Source organism: Mycteria americana, chromosome Z, assembly GCF_035582795.1.
Source record: "Mycteria americana isolate JAX WOST 10 ecotype Jacksonville Zoo and Gardens chromosome Z, USCA_MyAme_1.0, whole genome shotgun sequence".
Taxonomy (NCBI): Eukaryota; Metazoa; Chordata; class Aves; order Ciconiiformes; family Ciconiidae; genus Mycteria; species Mycteria americana.
In genome coordinates, this window is record NC_134396.1 from 19,767,855 (window position 1) to 19,785,383 (window position 17,529).

Below are 17,529 nucleotides of genomic sequence, written 5' to 3' on the forward strand. Positions count from 1 at the left end.
GGAGATTTCACTACTTTCATAGCAGTTTTATTCAGATGTTTAACTAACACACCAATAAAAAGTCTTTTTCATTACCTATACTATCTCTCCTTGACAGAAATTTCAGCTCATTACTTTTTGTCTTAACATCAGTAAGCAGTTTATTCCTTCTCCCTTTGCAGCTAATCATGCTTTTCTCCAGTTTGCCTTCTGCAAGATTAAAGAAGACATCACTGATGCGCCTCATGCATGTCTAAATCATTGATGGCATCCTATTTCAGCATGTTCCAACTTCGAACAAGGAAACCAAACAGCCATCACATAACTGTTTTTCCTATTTCCAACTCAAGTTAATCAGGCGTTGATGTACGAGGAACTGCAGTAATTCATCTCTTTAGATATGACTACTGAATATAGTTTCTTTCCCTGGTTGTTTTGGGCACAGGCACTGCAGTGATGCAGCAATATGAAATCAGTCAAGTGTGGCTCTTTTTATTATAAATCATGTAAGCACATCCCGGTCTTTTGATTGGATGGGTGCACTGCATCACAGATAGCCAAATTCCCCTCTGGGGACTACAGTAAAGGAAGGGTGGAAGAAGGAACTTGGTGATCCTTTCCCTAAGATGAAACCATGATTTATAATACATCTATAAGCTGCTGGGCACCTCACTGCTGAGGAAATGCTGGGAGCAGCTGATGAAATAGCCACAAGTGGAATCAAGCTGTTCCTCTGGTGCTCAGACCGACCTCTAACATACATTTCAGAATTTAGAAGCGCTACAAGAAACATTTGAAATGCAGTGATATCTGTAAAAGTAACAGCCACTTATTTACAGCATCTCGGTCGACTTTGACACTTTGAACCTTAGAGATTTGAGCAGACAAATTGTGTCTAAAGATGCTTTACAGATATTAATCTGTGCAATCTCAACAAAGTAATAAATAGTGTTTTTTTCTACACACGAGTAATAATGAGCTAAAGACCCTAATTTTTTGAAGTAGTCAAGAATTTTCTATACTCGTCCAGGTACAATCCTGACCCAGACCTTGAGATACCCAGGTTCATGGCTTACTGTTGAAAAAAATGTAGCCTATCCAAGCTACTGGCAAAAAATCTGGTTTCTAGTCCTTCATCTTAGTAATGAAGTCATTCATTAACCTTTTAATTTCTACAAAAATAAATGCTGACAAACAGAAAAAACTCTACTTCTTCCTTGTGTTGTCTAAACCATATACCATGTAACATTAATGTACTGGGGAACAATTGTTTCACAGCATTCATATTGGAATAATCATCACCACAGAAGAGTGCAACCTTTTGACTCCACTTTGGTAATGCAATAAACTCTTGTCTTCTTGTAATGGGAGGAGACCAGCAGGCTACACTGAACTCTCTGTACGCCCACACTTGCAGCTCCCACCACTGAGAAGGATCCAGTTCTGCTCATCAGAAGTGCTGGAAGATGGATGGCTTCTAAGATCCTTCTGCTTTTATTGCTAATAGTACTTGCCATGCCCTATAACCCCACTGATAATACGTAGCATTGGCATAGGATTTTTTATCCCAATACTGCTGCTGCTGTGTGCCACTGAGAAACTCTTTAGCCCAACAAAAAAAGATAGAGCAAGGGAGTTAAATTTATTCTAACTAAATTGCCACTGAACAGTTTTAGTCCATTATGTTCTCAGTTTAGCCTGCGTGCTGCTTTAGGCTGGGATAGAGTTAATCTTCTTCCTAGTAGCTAGTATGGGGCTATGTTTTGGATTTGTGCTGGAAACAGTGTTGAGAACACAGGGATGTTTTAGTTCCTGCTGAGCAGTGCTTACACAGAGTCAAGGCCTTTTCTGCTCCTCACCCCACCCCACCAGCGAGGAGGCTGGGGGTGCACAAGGAGTGGGGAGGGGACACGGCTGGGACAGCTGACCCCAGCTGCCCAAAGGGCTATCCCATACCATACAACATCATGCTCAGTATATAGCTGGGGAAGAAGAAGGAAAGGGGGGCGTTCAGCGTGATGGCATTTGTCTTCCCGAGTAACTGTTACATGTGCTGGAGCCCTGCTTTCCTGGAGATGGCTGAACACCTGCCTGCCCATGGGAAGGAGCGAATGAATTCCTTGTTTTGCTTTGCTAGTGCGCAGCTTTTGCTTTCCCTATTAAATCGTCTTTATCTCAGCCCACGAGTTTTCTCACTTTTACCCTTCTGATTCTCTCCCCCATCCCACCAGGGGGGAGTGAGTGAGTGGCTGGGTGGGGCTCGGTTGCCAGCTGGGGTTAAAGCACGACAGTCCACCACAGGCTGAGAGATTAACACCTCCATTAACACTGCCTGGTGGTGTACATGCTCCGAGTTGCACAGTGAGCCAGTAGCTCTCCATCTCCTCATCTGCAGAGCTGCTGCATGCAGCTCTGCTTACCTCCTTGCCTATTTTACTACAGTATAATTCATGACGGTTTCATACAGAAGAGGAGTTTATTGCAGCTTTGAAGATATGTTTATCTTTTTTATCTCCAACTGGATGACACAAGAACAAAGCAAACATGACAATAGAAAATACTACAGAAACTACTGTTGAGCCACCTACCAAAAAGGTGATAAAAAGATCTTTTTGATTGCCAGTAAAGTTAACTTCTTCAGGTGAATTGATCTGCTTCACCTCAACAATCTTCTGCTACAAACTGAGAAATGTTTTCAGGCCACTCTGCAAGCCACTTATTCAAAGAAAAACAGATTGCTCCACTCTAATCACAATTACACTCCATTAGAAACACAAGCCATTTATGGACTCCTATGCCTATGAAAAGATTTGCCTACTTACAGAAAGTAGAATTAAGAACAGGCAACAGGTCTCCAGTAGCAGCTTTGGTGAATTTAGCATGCTCCTGAACCATTGAGGACAGGCTGTGGTTTGATGTGCCCTTAAAAACCTCTAGTGATGGAAATTCTGTAACTGCATTTAGCAGTTCATGTCAGTACTTTACTACATCTGTATTTAAAACTTCTTTCCTATCTAAACTAAATGCCAGTTTCTGCCATTTAAACTCATTTAAGGATATTGGCATGAGAAAAGTAAAAGGTGAAGATCTTCAGAGATCATATTTTACAAAATTTAAAACATATTTAATACATATTTAAATATTTAACATATTTAAAACATATTTTACAAACCAGGAAAAGAATATGAAATTTCCAGTAGGAGACATAATTAAACATTTTAAAAATAGAAATTACCATTAATCTTTTAAATACAATGTTTTGCAAGTCAGGTGTGAGTCCATCGTTTGGACACTTCTATGTCTGCATTTTTAAGTTCTGTGTTACCGTAAAAAAGTTATTCTCTTAAAAAAAAAAAAAATATTCAGAAAAAAATTGCTTTCTTTAATTTAGTAAAATTCTAGTGACTAGAGTAGAAATATAATTTGTAACTTGTCCTCTTTCAGTCACAGGACAAAATAGCAGTTGTTTGCAGATGCAATGGACAAATCTGCTTAAATAGCGAGCAAGTGAACACTTTCCTACTTACACCTAGAGAGACACATTACAGCTAGGCAAGAAATCTTCTAGTCTGAAACTGAATGCTTTTTCCTTAGATTTCTTATTCCACTTCTTTCTCCTCCAAGTTTGTGTTCCCTGAATGGTGCTAAATACCTCTCTATGAACACAAGTAGTTGGTCCTCAATTAAGTGGAAAAAAGACTCTACTGATGAAAAATGAATAGTTTAGATGAAGATCTGTTATTGCAATGTGATCACACTCGTCTGAATAGAATGTTTGGACTAAAGACTTAAATCTGCTTTTTGCATTGAGTGTGTTAGAAAGTAGTATATTTCCTATTTCCTTGATTCTCTATTATTAATTTTGTAGTCTTTTAGTCAATAATCTAGCCTAATTTAATTGGAATTTGATGGATATGTATGGAAGTAATGTCTCTGCCTCTGATCATACCGTGGAGATTTGTTCACTAAAGCTGTTTGACATGGTTGTGTCCTCTCTCCCCTGGTGAAGACCAGAAGTGGGGGGCTAGAGTGTGCGGAAAGCTTCAGATTTCAAGTGCAGCTTATGCTGTAGCAGCCTGGACACCTGCATCATCCTGGTCATACTCCCCATCACTTCCAGTTCTCTGCCTTGCGATCCAGTATCTTTTCAGCCATGTATTCCCCTTCTTGTTCAGGAAGAAGATTTAGAAATCAATGAGGTCAATATTTGTTTGTCACTAAGCAAAATACTTTAGGGAATATTTCAAATTCCGAAAGGTTTTTCTGTAGTTTATGAAGCCAGAAAAGGCATGTATACATCATACATGCAAAACGTAAAACCACATGGAATACCAAAACTGATAGGTTAAATACATTGAAATCCTTAACCAGCTTCCCCTGATTTTTAGTTTGGATATATGGCACAATAAAAATAGAGACTGATTTTTAAAATACATATGTGTGTGGCAGGCAACATATTTGTGTTTGTAGAACTGATAATTTTATAACTTGCTTTTGGTTTTGTTTTTGTTTTTTTTTGTTTAAAGGGGTAAAATGGCTAGAACAACTTGCATAATTCTTTTTTATTCCTGTCCTCAGGCTAACACATAAACTTGGTTTAACAAAATGTTAATATATCACTATCTGGATTTTAAACTGAAATGTAATTTCTCACTCTTAAGATTCTTCCTTATTTGAAAAATTAACATTTTAAAGAATATTGTAATACACATTTCATATATTTGACAGTCTTTGAACCTTGAAACGTGATGCTAAATTTAAAGTTTTACTTGCAAAATGATTTTTAAAACAGTAATTATCATTCCTATCCAGCCTGACCTAAGTAGTGCATAAAGCAATTTCTCTGTAGCAGCCTAATCTGGGACTTTCTTAATTGGCAGCAATTAGAAGCATTTCTCTGCAGATGTTTCTTCTAATACCTTCTCCATGACCTGAACTCTTCTTTTGGAGACCCTGAACAAGTCTACATCCATTTTCAATTTTTAGACAAAACCCAACAGCTATAGACTTCAAGAAGCCCTGAGACAGAGACGCTTGTCTTCCAGATGATATTAGCCTTTCCGTATGTGGTCACTGCAGCACTACATCGCGCTGATCCCTCTCATAACAACACGCTGATGCCAAGGCAACTGTTAGCTTCCCTTTATTTTGTGTTTCAGAGCGCTACTCAGGTTTCAGACACTCCTGTGCTGCTTGAACAGAAACAGAGATAAACTGTTACATATAGAGAATGTAATCTTTGTTTCCTCACAGAAAGATAGAGCTAAATGTTCAACTGTTAAACTTGTATAGCTTCATTGGCTGCCTTGGGCTAGATAATGTACACCGGCTGTGAGTCTAGGACTTTTTAAAGTGGCTTATATAAGAGGCAGTACAAATGAAAGGAATACATTTGTAAAAGAGGGAGGAAAAAAAATCTAAGAAATGATTCTACTCTGTTGGCCTGGTATTCTTCTATTCATTTAAGAATAATTCCACTATGCTCAATGGCAGTTTATTGCTTTTCAACAGATGCAAATTCATTCACTGCCGTTGAGTAACTTCTGAGTTCAGCTGGGAAAAATCAACTCTGTTTACTCCTCATGTGAGAAGCAGAGAGCTCAGAAATTCCTATGCACTATATAAATGAATGTTAGAAGTGGGTGGGCTGCTTTGTTTATAATTATGTTTTGCTTCCTGATCAGTGGAGATGTGAGTGATGAGAAGGACTGGAAGCGATTTGGATAAAAATCTGTATCTTTCCTTAATTCTGGCAAAATAATTCCATGGTTTCCTGGAGTGTTTCCAGGAGGGTACAGCCATGTGGGACTGCACTCTCCCGAGTGCCAGAGCAGGGTTTGCCCTGGGAGCCCTTGGCAATGCCTGAGAGCTCAGCACAGCATTGTGACAATGAAGCAGTCTGACCCTGGTCCTGAGCTGGGGTGATTCCATGTTTGTACTAGGAACTAAGACACAAGTTTTAAACGTCACAACATAATAAAAAAGTCTGATTTAAAGTGAAGACAATTTTAAGACCTTATCAAAGCCCATAAAAATACATTCTGTTTAATTTTGCCAAAATGATGTGTAAACCCATTTCTGTTCCTGTGAGAAAGGATTGTTTCTGTTGTTTATAGCTTGCTTTTTAGCCCTCCTTTTGGCAGTTACAAATTTCCTTAATATACTGCAAGGAAAGTGATTTATATCTGAACAATACTGTCTTTTAAAATTGGTTTTAACATTCTTTTGTCTTAAGTGATTTCATAAAAATTTTTGCAGAAGGACACAAAAAAAAATCAGTGTGGCATGCCTTTTTGTTGCTGATATTCTTCCACTGCTAAAGAAAGAAGAAAATTATTCCCTCTAGTGACACTGCTTTGGTATAAGGAAGTGTATTATTATTCATTGAGATATACTGCCATGTGACATTTTAAAAGCACCTCAGTAAAGGTTATTGAGTTATTTATAATACCTACAATGAAATTAGACGACCTATATAAATCAGTCTGTCATAATGTTTACATTTTCTACTGAAAGATAAAGAAAATAAAAATCCATAGGAAAGCAAAAAGTACTTGGCATCCAGAGCAATTTACTAATTGGAAAAAAAATAAATTATCCACATTGTGCCTTGTCAGCAAAAATTCCTCTCTTTGATTCCAGCAGTTCAAAGCCAAAAGGCAAGGTTGAAGACATAGATTCAGGTTACGTTCGCTGGACTCCGAAATTAATTTTAATGCAACAGTCTAGATATTTGATTAGTCTGCATGATTATAATTTATTTCTGGACATTACTGCTTGCTAAATGTTCCAATCACTTTGGGCAAACCTTATGAAGTTGTCCTCCTTTTCACAATCCAGCTGCAATAAACCTCATTGCTTGGCTAAAGAAAAATGCTTTGGATGCCAGCTAACTCACAGTGCTGCTTTACTTGTCTTGAGGAGTGCCAGGGAGAAGTGCTTGCAGAGGCTGATTTTTAAGAACCCCTGAGCAGTCTCAGCAACCCTGGAGACACGTGAGCACTTAACTCTTCTAAAAGGCAAACCCAAGAGACCACGAACTGAAGCTGTACCTCCACATAATGTTTAACCATGTCAAGGCAGTAAAGAGCTCTTTCACGAAGTGGCTTATGCTGTATGTGCGTATAACTTCAGCCATCGCAAGCTTTCTGTCTTATTTGCCCTCATTCACCCCCACAGCATTTAAGTGCACTCTGTCCAGTTTCTCTATTTCTACACCACTGAAAAGATCTACTAAGAATGAAACATTCAGCACAGCTTTATATTCAGAACTAGCATTGCAAACATTAAGATAGTCATTACTCTTCTATCTCAAGAATCTGTAATTGACATTTTATCTCTGTATCAAACAAACAAACAAAGAAAGCACAAATTTGACATCCAGCAATTTAAAATTTTTCTCTGATGCAAGTCTCCACTTCACTTATTTTCTCCAGATTCAACAATAACACCAATTATATTTTCATGTGTCCAGGTTTTCAGTGATTTAAAGAATCTGACTATACGTGGGTATTGGCTAATTTTTGTGCCTTTTAATATATTGTTTGTTATTTAGGGTACAACCTGTTCTCATTATTTCCACCAAAGGGAATCAATTTTTTCTTAACAGCAGGATCAGTATTTTGAGAACAGACATGAAGTCCCCTCCTCAAACTACAGTTCAAGAGCTTTCCTTTCATACTAGAAGAGCTACAAATCACAAGGAGATGTTTTTCTTACCATAATGAGGAATTATTGCCCAAGCCATTGCAGAAGCATAGATGCCGCCAATCATCCAAAACATACAGAGCCAACTCAGGTGTTCGCCTCGTTTCTCCCGAGCAAGCACTTCCGAAAAATAGGAGAAGACTGTCGGCACAGCTCCACCAATCCTAAAAGGAGATATAGATGACGGATTAAGTGAGAAAGCAACAGCTAGTTGAAGTTTGAACAAGCCCATAGCTGCAGTCATTGAAAACCCAAACTACAAGCAACTTTTCTGGCAAGAGTGTTTTTTCTCAAATTGCACTATGTATTGGGGAACTCTTGAAGAAGCTTTCACCAGTTTGGACACAATTTTTGTCAAATATTTCCTTGAAAACTCTGTGTACAATTCATTGCATTCAGTGATTCAAGGGGGTTATCGATGTGCCAGCTGCTGTAACAGAAACCAGCACAAAGCATTGACTTTCGCCACTACGAAAATCCTGAAATCATGGCAGTCTACTAACAAGTGTTAAAATACATTGCTTTTAACTGAAAATATTAGTCATTTTCCCAAAGAATAATAGATATTTCTCTAAGTCTTACCTCCAATGCTTTAGGTAATTCAAGAAGTGACTTAATGCCAACTATGTTACTAATACATTTTATTTCACGTATATTTAGAAAGATGTTCTATTCAGTTGCACTATGTGATTTGCTAAGCCCATGCTGATTTTTTACTTCAGTTTTTTATGAAAAGCCTATGTATTTGTATAATATTCAGTTTTTTACATGGTAAAAATAAACACTGTCTGAAGGTTAGTTGGAGAAAAAAAAAGAATTCAACTTGGTTTTACAAAAATTAGAGTAACTCAAATTATGTATAATTTTTAGTACCAGCTTCAGGATCATCTTTTACTGTCTTTACCTCTTCACTACCAATGCAAGCTGTCAAATGTTCCATAACAGGGCATGTCCTTGTGGATTTTATTTTTCCTGCTGAAGAAAATACCTGTGAAGCTTGAAGAGATATTCTCACATACCAGATTACATACTTTAAAGCACTATCTTGCATGGTTTGAATTTTTAACTGAATTTTAAAGATAAATGCATATTTAATGCTGTCATCTGGGAGTTGCCAAACTGGGAGCAAAAAGAAGGAAGCTTGAAACAGATTAAAAAGTATATTAAAAAGGAAAACATGAATACAGAAATGGTATTTCACTCCTAAGAAAATTCACTGCCATAGCAATACAGTTTATTTTAAGACGTCTTCAGGTACAGCGATGAAATACTGGATTGAGCTGTTATACTTGGTTAGGGGCCTGCTGTTTAGTCAATTCCTTCTAGAGAGCTCTTCATGAAGTACTGCTGGTCAACTCTTAGCTTTATAATGAATATTTCCCATGGTTAAGCCTGCTAGGTCTTATACTCCCTGCCAGTTCTGCAAAGGTTTATACCTCCATGAATTCTTGTTAGATGTACAGCTAACAAGGGCTGTATCTCATTTCTTCTCATGGGTAAAAACACTAAAAGACTTAACTAGTGAACTGCCCTGTTACAGGTAATGGGAGACATTGTCCTCGGAGGTTCTCCTGGAAACACCCCATGGGGTGAGGAACAGTGGAAAGGGCATGGCCAAGTGTGGAATTACAGCTCATTTTGCTGTGATGGGGAAGCCCTGCTACCTTAGAGGTGCTATGGACTCGGGGCTCTCCAGTTCCCAAAGTATAATCGGATTACAGCTATGATTTTTTACCCTCCAGGGCTCAGGCACAGCTTTGAATTGCACTCCCACAATATTGCCCAAATACAGGACTCATGCATCTAATTAGAGTTCTTTTTCTAATGTTGAAAATTCACTAGCAGAACTAGAAACAAGGTCTCCCTCTTTCCTGCCTAAGCTCGAAAGTGCTGATGAGGAGTTACAGGTGCCCACTTTCAAGAAGACCTAAATTAATAGATTGCTTATGGCGTGTAGGACAGTATCATTCATGCAATAACACCCTACCTAAAGAGTATAATTTTTGGTAAGTGCCTAAAGAGTATAATTTTTGGTAAGTGCTTTTTTCTCTGATTGTTGCTGCTCATTAAGAAAAGTATAGACAGTGGTAAGTAAATATATAGTTGGTAATTTTCTTGTTCTATTATCCAATCTGTTCTTCTAAATTTATAACTTTTTTTCATTTCATATGTCTTTTCATAAAGTACTGAATCTTCTCTTTATTTTATAATGCAGTCACTATGGTAGTAAATATAGCCTGAAACCATCTGTGCTATATAGCACAATTAATAATAAATCACATTTAACACTTTAATAGTTTTTCTATTGCAAAGTGCTTGAAAACATTCTCTATAAAGGGTTTGTTTCAGGCAAATACAGTCCTTATGCTTATGAAATTCAAGACTCAACATATAATCTTCTTGAAATCTCCCTTAAATCTCCTAGGCTGGAATTCCGGTGAAGTGGGTCTTGTGGAGAGTTTCCAATGGGTGGAGTAAGTCATACGTCCGTAGGTCATACAAATGTTTGTGGGATGATGGTTTAGGAAATGGGTGGATGCTTCAAGTGGAAAGAACATACCCTATCTTAATGTCATAAAATGTACAGAGATCCTGACCAAGGGCAGCGAAAAAGGCATCTCCTACCTGCCAGCATGAACCAACTATACCATAGAGGATGGGGGGTTGATGCTGCTTTAGTGTTTAAAACTAATCCAGGTGGATTGACTCATACACTATGCCCTAAAGGTCCTCCAAGGCTACAGAAGAAACATTGTCTGTACTGACCAATTTAATAGGGCAACTTTTCTACAAATAGACCTTTTAGTTATGTAAGAGGAATTTTGGAGCCAGCAAACCAAAATGTTTATTTAGGATATGCAAATAAACAGAAAAATTTAATCAGCTTTGAAAAAAAAGTTTTTCTGTTTCATCTGATAGATTAAGTTGACATTTCCAGTAAGCACACCAACAGGCTAAGAAAAGCTTAAAATACTATGTTGATATTGATTGAACAGTGAAAATAACTTGTCTACTGGCTAAAGGAGAAAAAAGGATGTATTTTCATCATACAGACAATAGCTGCTATTTAGAGTTGTAGGTCTCTGTTTCATAGCAACTGCGTAGTAAAGTGTGTTGTGCACTTCTTTGCACCTAAACGTGTGAATGAAAAACTTACTTCTCAGCTGGTTAAATTCTTCCTTCTGGCCTCATGTAAGTGTGGAGTGATACTGCTAGAAGCTTTTAGGATACTGGTACCTAACAAGCTCTTCCTATGTCACTAATGCAAAGCTATTACAATAACTGAAAAACTATTACAAAAATCTTAGAGAGGCTAATCAACAGCTGAACTGGAGGAGAGAGAAAGGAGATGGAGAGGAAGCATCCTGCTGCAGAAGACAGTTCTTTTGCTCTTATGCTGGACAATCTCAGGGTGGCAGTAGCCATGCCTCCACTCCCTGAAACTTGGTCCTAAAAGCAGAGCAAGTGACAGCAGAAAAGGAGAGCAGGAAGAGCTACAGCTGTTATCACACCAAACAACAATGAGGAAATTCCTTAAAAACTGTGTGGACCTAGAGAACATTTTTAAGCAATAAAGAAATTTCTGTCTGACTCTTGCAAAAGTTTTAATGTGTGCTTGGTACCACAGCCATTTACTACTATAGAACTAATGTGGTATCTGGTATAATGAACATTGCTAGCAGAAGCATGAACTACCTCTCAAAGACTTGGGCAAGAGAAGATCAGAGCACCTCTGACTTCTTCTATCACTCTCTTATGAAGGTCTTTCACATACTTCAGCAGCTATTGCACATTATGAATTAAATCATCAATTGTTCATATTTAAAACCCCCCACCATATCACCCAACAGCTGCAAGGAAGAATGTACTTTCTATAGTAAAAAAAATCCTAGGCTAGATCCCACCTTCACTTACAGTCATATAAGCCCTTAATAATTCAGTGGCTCCAGTTGAGCTCTTCCATATTTACATGGAAAGAACAGAATTTGATCCTCAACATTTTTGTTTTACAAGTTTGAAAGCAGACTGCTTCTTTGGTATCCCACCAACATTGCATGGAATGGAGGGTGGCATGCACAGGAAGGAATTCCAAATAAAATCAAAGGCAGAGTTGCCACTGATTTTGAAGTAGGAAGACTTCAACTTTTGTTTTATGGGAAATGAAAACACTATTTTCCCACAGGATACAGTATTAAGTCTGCTTCTGGCAATTAATTGGTTTGATACAATGGCATGTTTGCTCTTATTGTGTTTATAAATCATATGACTCATCCTCATTTGTAGAAAAGAATTTGATACATGAAACTACATTCTTCCCTTCACATATCTGCATGTGCAGATGAAAAGCCTGTGAAAACCGTGCTAACTTGAGAAGAATGTTAATCTAAAAGATGGGAAGGATTTTGACTTTCTTAAATACAAATGATTCAAGTACTCTGACATTTTTACATCTTATCTGTTATTCATGTGTGTTATTTCTTCAGTCATCATAGCCAAAGCAGCGGACATAAACTTGTTATCCACAGATCATGGAGGGGAGTCCATGCACTACTTCCTAAAGGGTCACAAAAAGAATCTATGAGGTGCAGATATGTTGTGAGTATGTACGAATTACCTAAACAGGGTTTTTATACCTCCACTGGAAGACTGTGTAGAGTCTGAACATTTTTTTAAAAGATTAAAAAACCACCGGTCTAAACCTCTGGGGCTGATGATCATGAGTGATAACGGTCTCCAGAATAACAGATTCTGCAATGAGGCATAGTCTAATACCAGCAAGAGGTAAAACTTTGTTGAGCTTGGCTCAAGACCATAAAATAAAATCTCTCGCTCTGTAAGGATCAGTCTCTGCAGCTAAAACAACAGGATGCATTCCTTCAGCCTTGTCTTTTTTAATAAATATGTAGGAATATATGCAAAACCAACACTTAATAAACAGCAGGAGCCTTTTCCTACTGCACATATTGCTCCATATGTGGAGAGAATGGCATAAATGTCAGTCAAAAGAATGACAAATGTCAGTCATGATCTTTTTCAGTTATTTTTTGTCTTCTGCAATAAACCCTGTCAGAAGTAGGCAGAGAAGGAGCAGAATGCATAATTTTTTGGTATTTTCACAGAAACATGCAATTCAATTGGAAGGAAATACCAACTAATCAGCATATTGTTACCCTTTTTGATGCAAAAGATGAGCTAGTTTTGGAGCCTTATGAGTTACTTCTGTATGGAGAAAAAATTAACCACTGAACTTGTTATTTGATGCCCCCAAATTCTTATTTTACTCTTACTTCTTACTCTGTTTTTTTCAGGATAATGTTCTTAATATCTTTCTAGCTACATTTTTAGGTTTTGGCTACTTCTTTTGCTCATATACAGACTCATAGAGTCCTCCGCTGCCTGGTACCTATGCCTTGCAGCTGCATTTAGTCTTTACTGAAAGCCATCTCCTACATAGTTCATCTTCCACTCAGCATGCATATGGCATGTGTTTTGGGTGGTAGGTCATATTTGCTCAGTTCTGTTACTTCTAAAAAAGAGTTGTACTGTTTCTTCTATTTATTCACAAAGAAGAGTGGCTCTTTATCCAACATTTTGATGCTTTTTTTTTTTTAATTTTAGATTTGAAAAGAACAACAGTTATTCAGGGGGAAATGGCAATACAGAAATAAGCAATTTATCTAATCCCACTTTTCAGCAATAGGAGGTTCGATTTCTGACCTGAGAAAATATTCCAAACGGAAAGCTATGCTTTTATTATTTCTGTCCACTCTCTGTTCATGTTTGTTCCGTGAAATTATGGGGAGAGAGAAACCAAAAGGAGATTTAGGTGATGCACCCTAGGAGAGTAGGATTCAGTGAAACAAACAATAAGCTAAGGTACATTTGCTTTTTCTGTGTTGCAAACAAAGATGATAAATGTCTGCTAATCTACCTTCAGAGCTGCACAACGGATTTTGGCAACTGCACAGTGTGACAGCTGGGATGAAAACACTTGGGCAAGGCATTCAGGAACCTCTGGCTTCAGATAGAAGCCTTTGTTTATTTGCAGATTCACTAGCCAACGGGGCTTGAAATGCAAAAGCATACAAGGAATAGAGACAATTAGGAAAAAAACCCTTACAGAATACTAAATGCACAAGGCAGAATGGTGTTCTGAAATACCTTGTCTTCTTCTCTCTCAAACTTGGACAACCTCCAGACGAAAAATAAGGACAGTGTCTGTGTGAGATGGCATTTGCAATTGTCACCTTGTTATTTGCAATTTGTTAAAAAGTGATAGAGCTCAAAACACAGATTCAGTGTTACATCCCTGAGGTTTGGAAACAGCCCACCACCCTTTGTCCTTTTGTCCAATTGTGCCTACTCTTCCCTCTTCTTATTAACAGTTTTCTACCCCCACTACCACAAGTCTCATTAAAAAACTTCTCTGTTGTTTTCCTTTCAGAACTGCCATTGGAGTGGCAAAGTATCAAAGAGTGAGCATCCAGAGTGACCGGTTCTCCTTGAGAACTGCTGGATGAAGTCCTACAAAACTGCAGCATGCTACAGACTAAGCTTTGCTGATCATTCTATCCATGTTTAAATACAAGTGCCTCTTTGGACTATGTATACTAGAGAAGTTGTCTTTCAGGTACACACGTACAGTGGCCTGTATGCTATTAACAGCAAGAGAGTCCTTGTGATAAAGATTCACATGATTATTTACTGAACTCTACAGTACTGTCAGTTCTGATGGAAGCTGAACTGATGAGTAAATAATTCATTCCCCAAATTTACACAACACTATTTAAAAAAATGTCGAATTTTATGTTAAATTCAAGCAATAATTGCAAAGAATTTTCCTGCAGTACCTGCTCAACTAGATATGTCAGTTAAATTGCTGTCAGATCTGCCAGTACTGGTAATCACAAAATCACTTTTTATGAACACTTTCTTTTGCAGATTTTCTTCTTCTTCTTCTTCTTTTTCATTGCTCTTTTCAAGTTTTTACTTTTTCTTTTGACTGTTTTCTGTCATGTAGTCTCTCTACCTTATTTACTTGTTTCCCTTATCTAGTCTTTCTCTCCCTTTTATATAGTCTTCCTTTCCTCATAAGAATACTGTCCTGTTCTCCTAACAGTCTTAGGAAACACCACTTCTCTCCCAGCTATCCCAGGTTTACGTTAGCCAACCTTTACCCACAGCTGAAGCTGCACGGGCTGGATCAAAGCTATTTGGAAAGTTCAGACCTTGCTAACTGCTTCCTTGGCTTGACTGAGAAGCATATCTACACTTTTGGCATATGCTATCAGCTTTGAAGCCAGTTACCTGCAGAGCTATTCATTAGCTTGCAGTGTAAAAACACTGATAGCCATGGGTGGGAGACAGCTGGGAGCTGAGGAGTAATCAGAGATGGTAGGATTACAGCCTTTTGAGGGTGAGAGAATACAAGGTGTTTCATGAGAAAGAAGTGGAGCAAGCGGGTATGAAGAGGTAAAAGATAAATATAACATGATACTAAGTACCAATGACATACAATTACAAAAGCAGCCTGTTGGTGTAGATCTGAAGTTCCTGAAGGCAACTGCTTGTGTAGGCCAACCATCCTGTGCTGTGTCCACATGGTCCACATGTCTGCTGGAACATTTTTACAGTTGTTATGTATGTGGACCGCTTGCATACCCTTCCTGTTTTGGCCATTAAGAGAAGGGGTATATACAACTCTACCCATAATGTACAAAAGTGGTGCTAAAAGGCAGCGCAGGTGGATTTGCAGAGGCAATCACCTCAAAACTCCTAGTTACAAGAAACTTCATCCACAGTTTTGGATTTTTGCTAACTGTTGAATCTCCACAAGAGTGTGAAGAATTTGAGAAAAGATATACATAACGAGTTTAGTGCTACTATGTTGACGCCAGCACTCTTTGGTAGATCCCAGCAATGTGGAAGGAGTACTGCAGGTAGCTTTAGAGATATTTTCTGAAGAAGGGTTAAGAAAGCTGTCTGAAGGTGAGTCTCAGATTTAAATGAAGTATAGTCTAAAGTCTTCTGGAAAAGAAACACTATGTGATGGTACATCTCAAGAGACACTTATTCACAAGGGGCAACGGGCAGGGAAAAGGCTTCATAATAGCTTTTAGTTACATAAGTTAACCACATCTAAGCTGTATTTCCTAATATTTCTGTGGGTTTGGAGAAGAAATTTGGCCAAACTGGCAATTTTGGCAAATTAAAAGAAATCTCTTAGTCTGGACATAATGTCTGGTTTGTAAAATAGAACACATTTATTTAGCATTTTTTAATTTGCTCATGAAAAAGAATCAGTTTGATCTGGGAACAAACATATCAGGTTGACGAATTTTTAAACTGTAGTTCATCTCAGGATATTTGTTTCAGCTAGCTTTTTACTACATGAAAACTTTGATTACTTTTAGACGTAACATTTGGGCTGGATAAGCATGATACATTTTCCCAAATTGTATCACCTTTGGTTATTTCAAAGCAATCAAAATGAAATTTGCTGGGATAATACAAGTATATAGTGCACTTTTAAGCACTTTATTCTACTTTGAGTTGTTGTACTTAGAAAAACTGCATCTAAAATTACCTAAAATTATCAAAAATAGTAAACTAATAGCTTAGATTAAATAAATACATTTTTTTTTGTAGTAGAGGTTAGACAAAATTTTCTAGCTGAGAATAACACTTCACAGTGGCAGTATTGAATAGCCAACAACTCCAGTTCCATTCAAGTTAGCAGCGATGTTATGAGTCGTGTTCTGGTATTACAGAAACCTTCCTTCGACAATTTCAAAGACAGATCTAACAAGGTGCTTTTGATGATAAATCTTTGCACATTCCACCAATGGCTAATGATGAATACAGCTCACAGTCTCTTGTCTAGGTCTTCTCACTTTGTAGGAATCCATGTCTAAAGCCCTCCTAGACCTTTATCAGGCTTTTGGATTAAATTTCCTTTTGAGTTTTGATTTTGGATCACAGTTATTATTTTCTGTAAAAGAGAATGACTTTGCAGACTGTCCAACATTTCTTTATTCTTTTCACTAGCTTAAATTCACCTTTCAGACTTTCATATCCCTCAATGCCCTTTACCTAGCAATATCTTAATATTATTTGTACTGTTTTGTATTGCAAATCACTTTTTTGCATGCAAAATTTTTACTAGTTTTAGGTTTTTCAGATGAAAAAAAAATGATTAGAAGGATTTTTTTTTCCCCTGAGGAGTTTACTTCTGTAAACACGTTTTGACTGCAGAAGAGTCTGAAAAGAATCTATTTTATAGTATTTTTATAAGTAAAATCTTTTATCACTGGTTTTATTCTTCACGCTTCTTAATCTATTTTTATATTATGTAGAAGATAACAGACCAGTTTAAACTCTGCACACCTAAATTATTTTATATCTTTTGAATACTTCCTAATATTTTATTGACTTCTAATTATATGAAATTGTCCAGATAACTCTATGCCCCTTCAGAAAGCTCTTCTGCAATCTGAGTAACAATATTTTTTTGCCTTTAAAAAACATACCATTCAGTTCTTTGTTTAAAATTATTCCTATTTCATATTTGGGCTCTTTGATTCACACAAAATTACTGGAACAAAGCCTCCTCCCATGGTAACAGAGATATATATTCAGCGTCTTTGAGTAAGAAAGGGGAACTGACATCTACTGTCCAAAGACAGGACCTCTAAAATGAGGAGAACTTATAAAGAGAAATTAAGTTGAATTTCTATTCCCATCTAACTGACACAACTTCTTTTTGATTCAAACAAGACATGGAATGTAGTAAAGAATGCAATAAATGTTCAAGATTAAATTCAAACCCTTCAAGCAACTTTC

At 37.4% G+C, this 17,529-nt stretch overlaps 1 protein-coding gene across 2 annotated transcripts in view; it reads right to left on the reverse strand.

Moving 5' to 3' along the window:
• SV2C (synaptic vesicle glycoprotein 2C) overlaps window positions 1-17,529 on the reverse strand; it is an 82,595-nt gene that overhangs the window by 38,630 nt on the left and 26,436 nt on the right. For both annotated transcript variants that reach the window (XM_075526855.1, XM_075526854.1), the window contains exon 3: window positions 7,699-7,850. In XM_075526855.1, coding sequence (XP_075382970.1) covers window positions 7,699-7,850 — 152 coding nt within the window. The remainder of the gene's footprint in view (window positions 1-7,698; window positions 7,851-17,529) is intronic.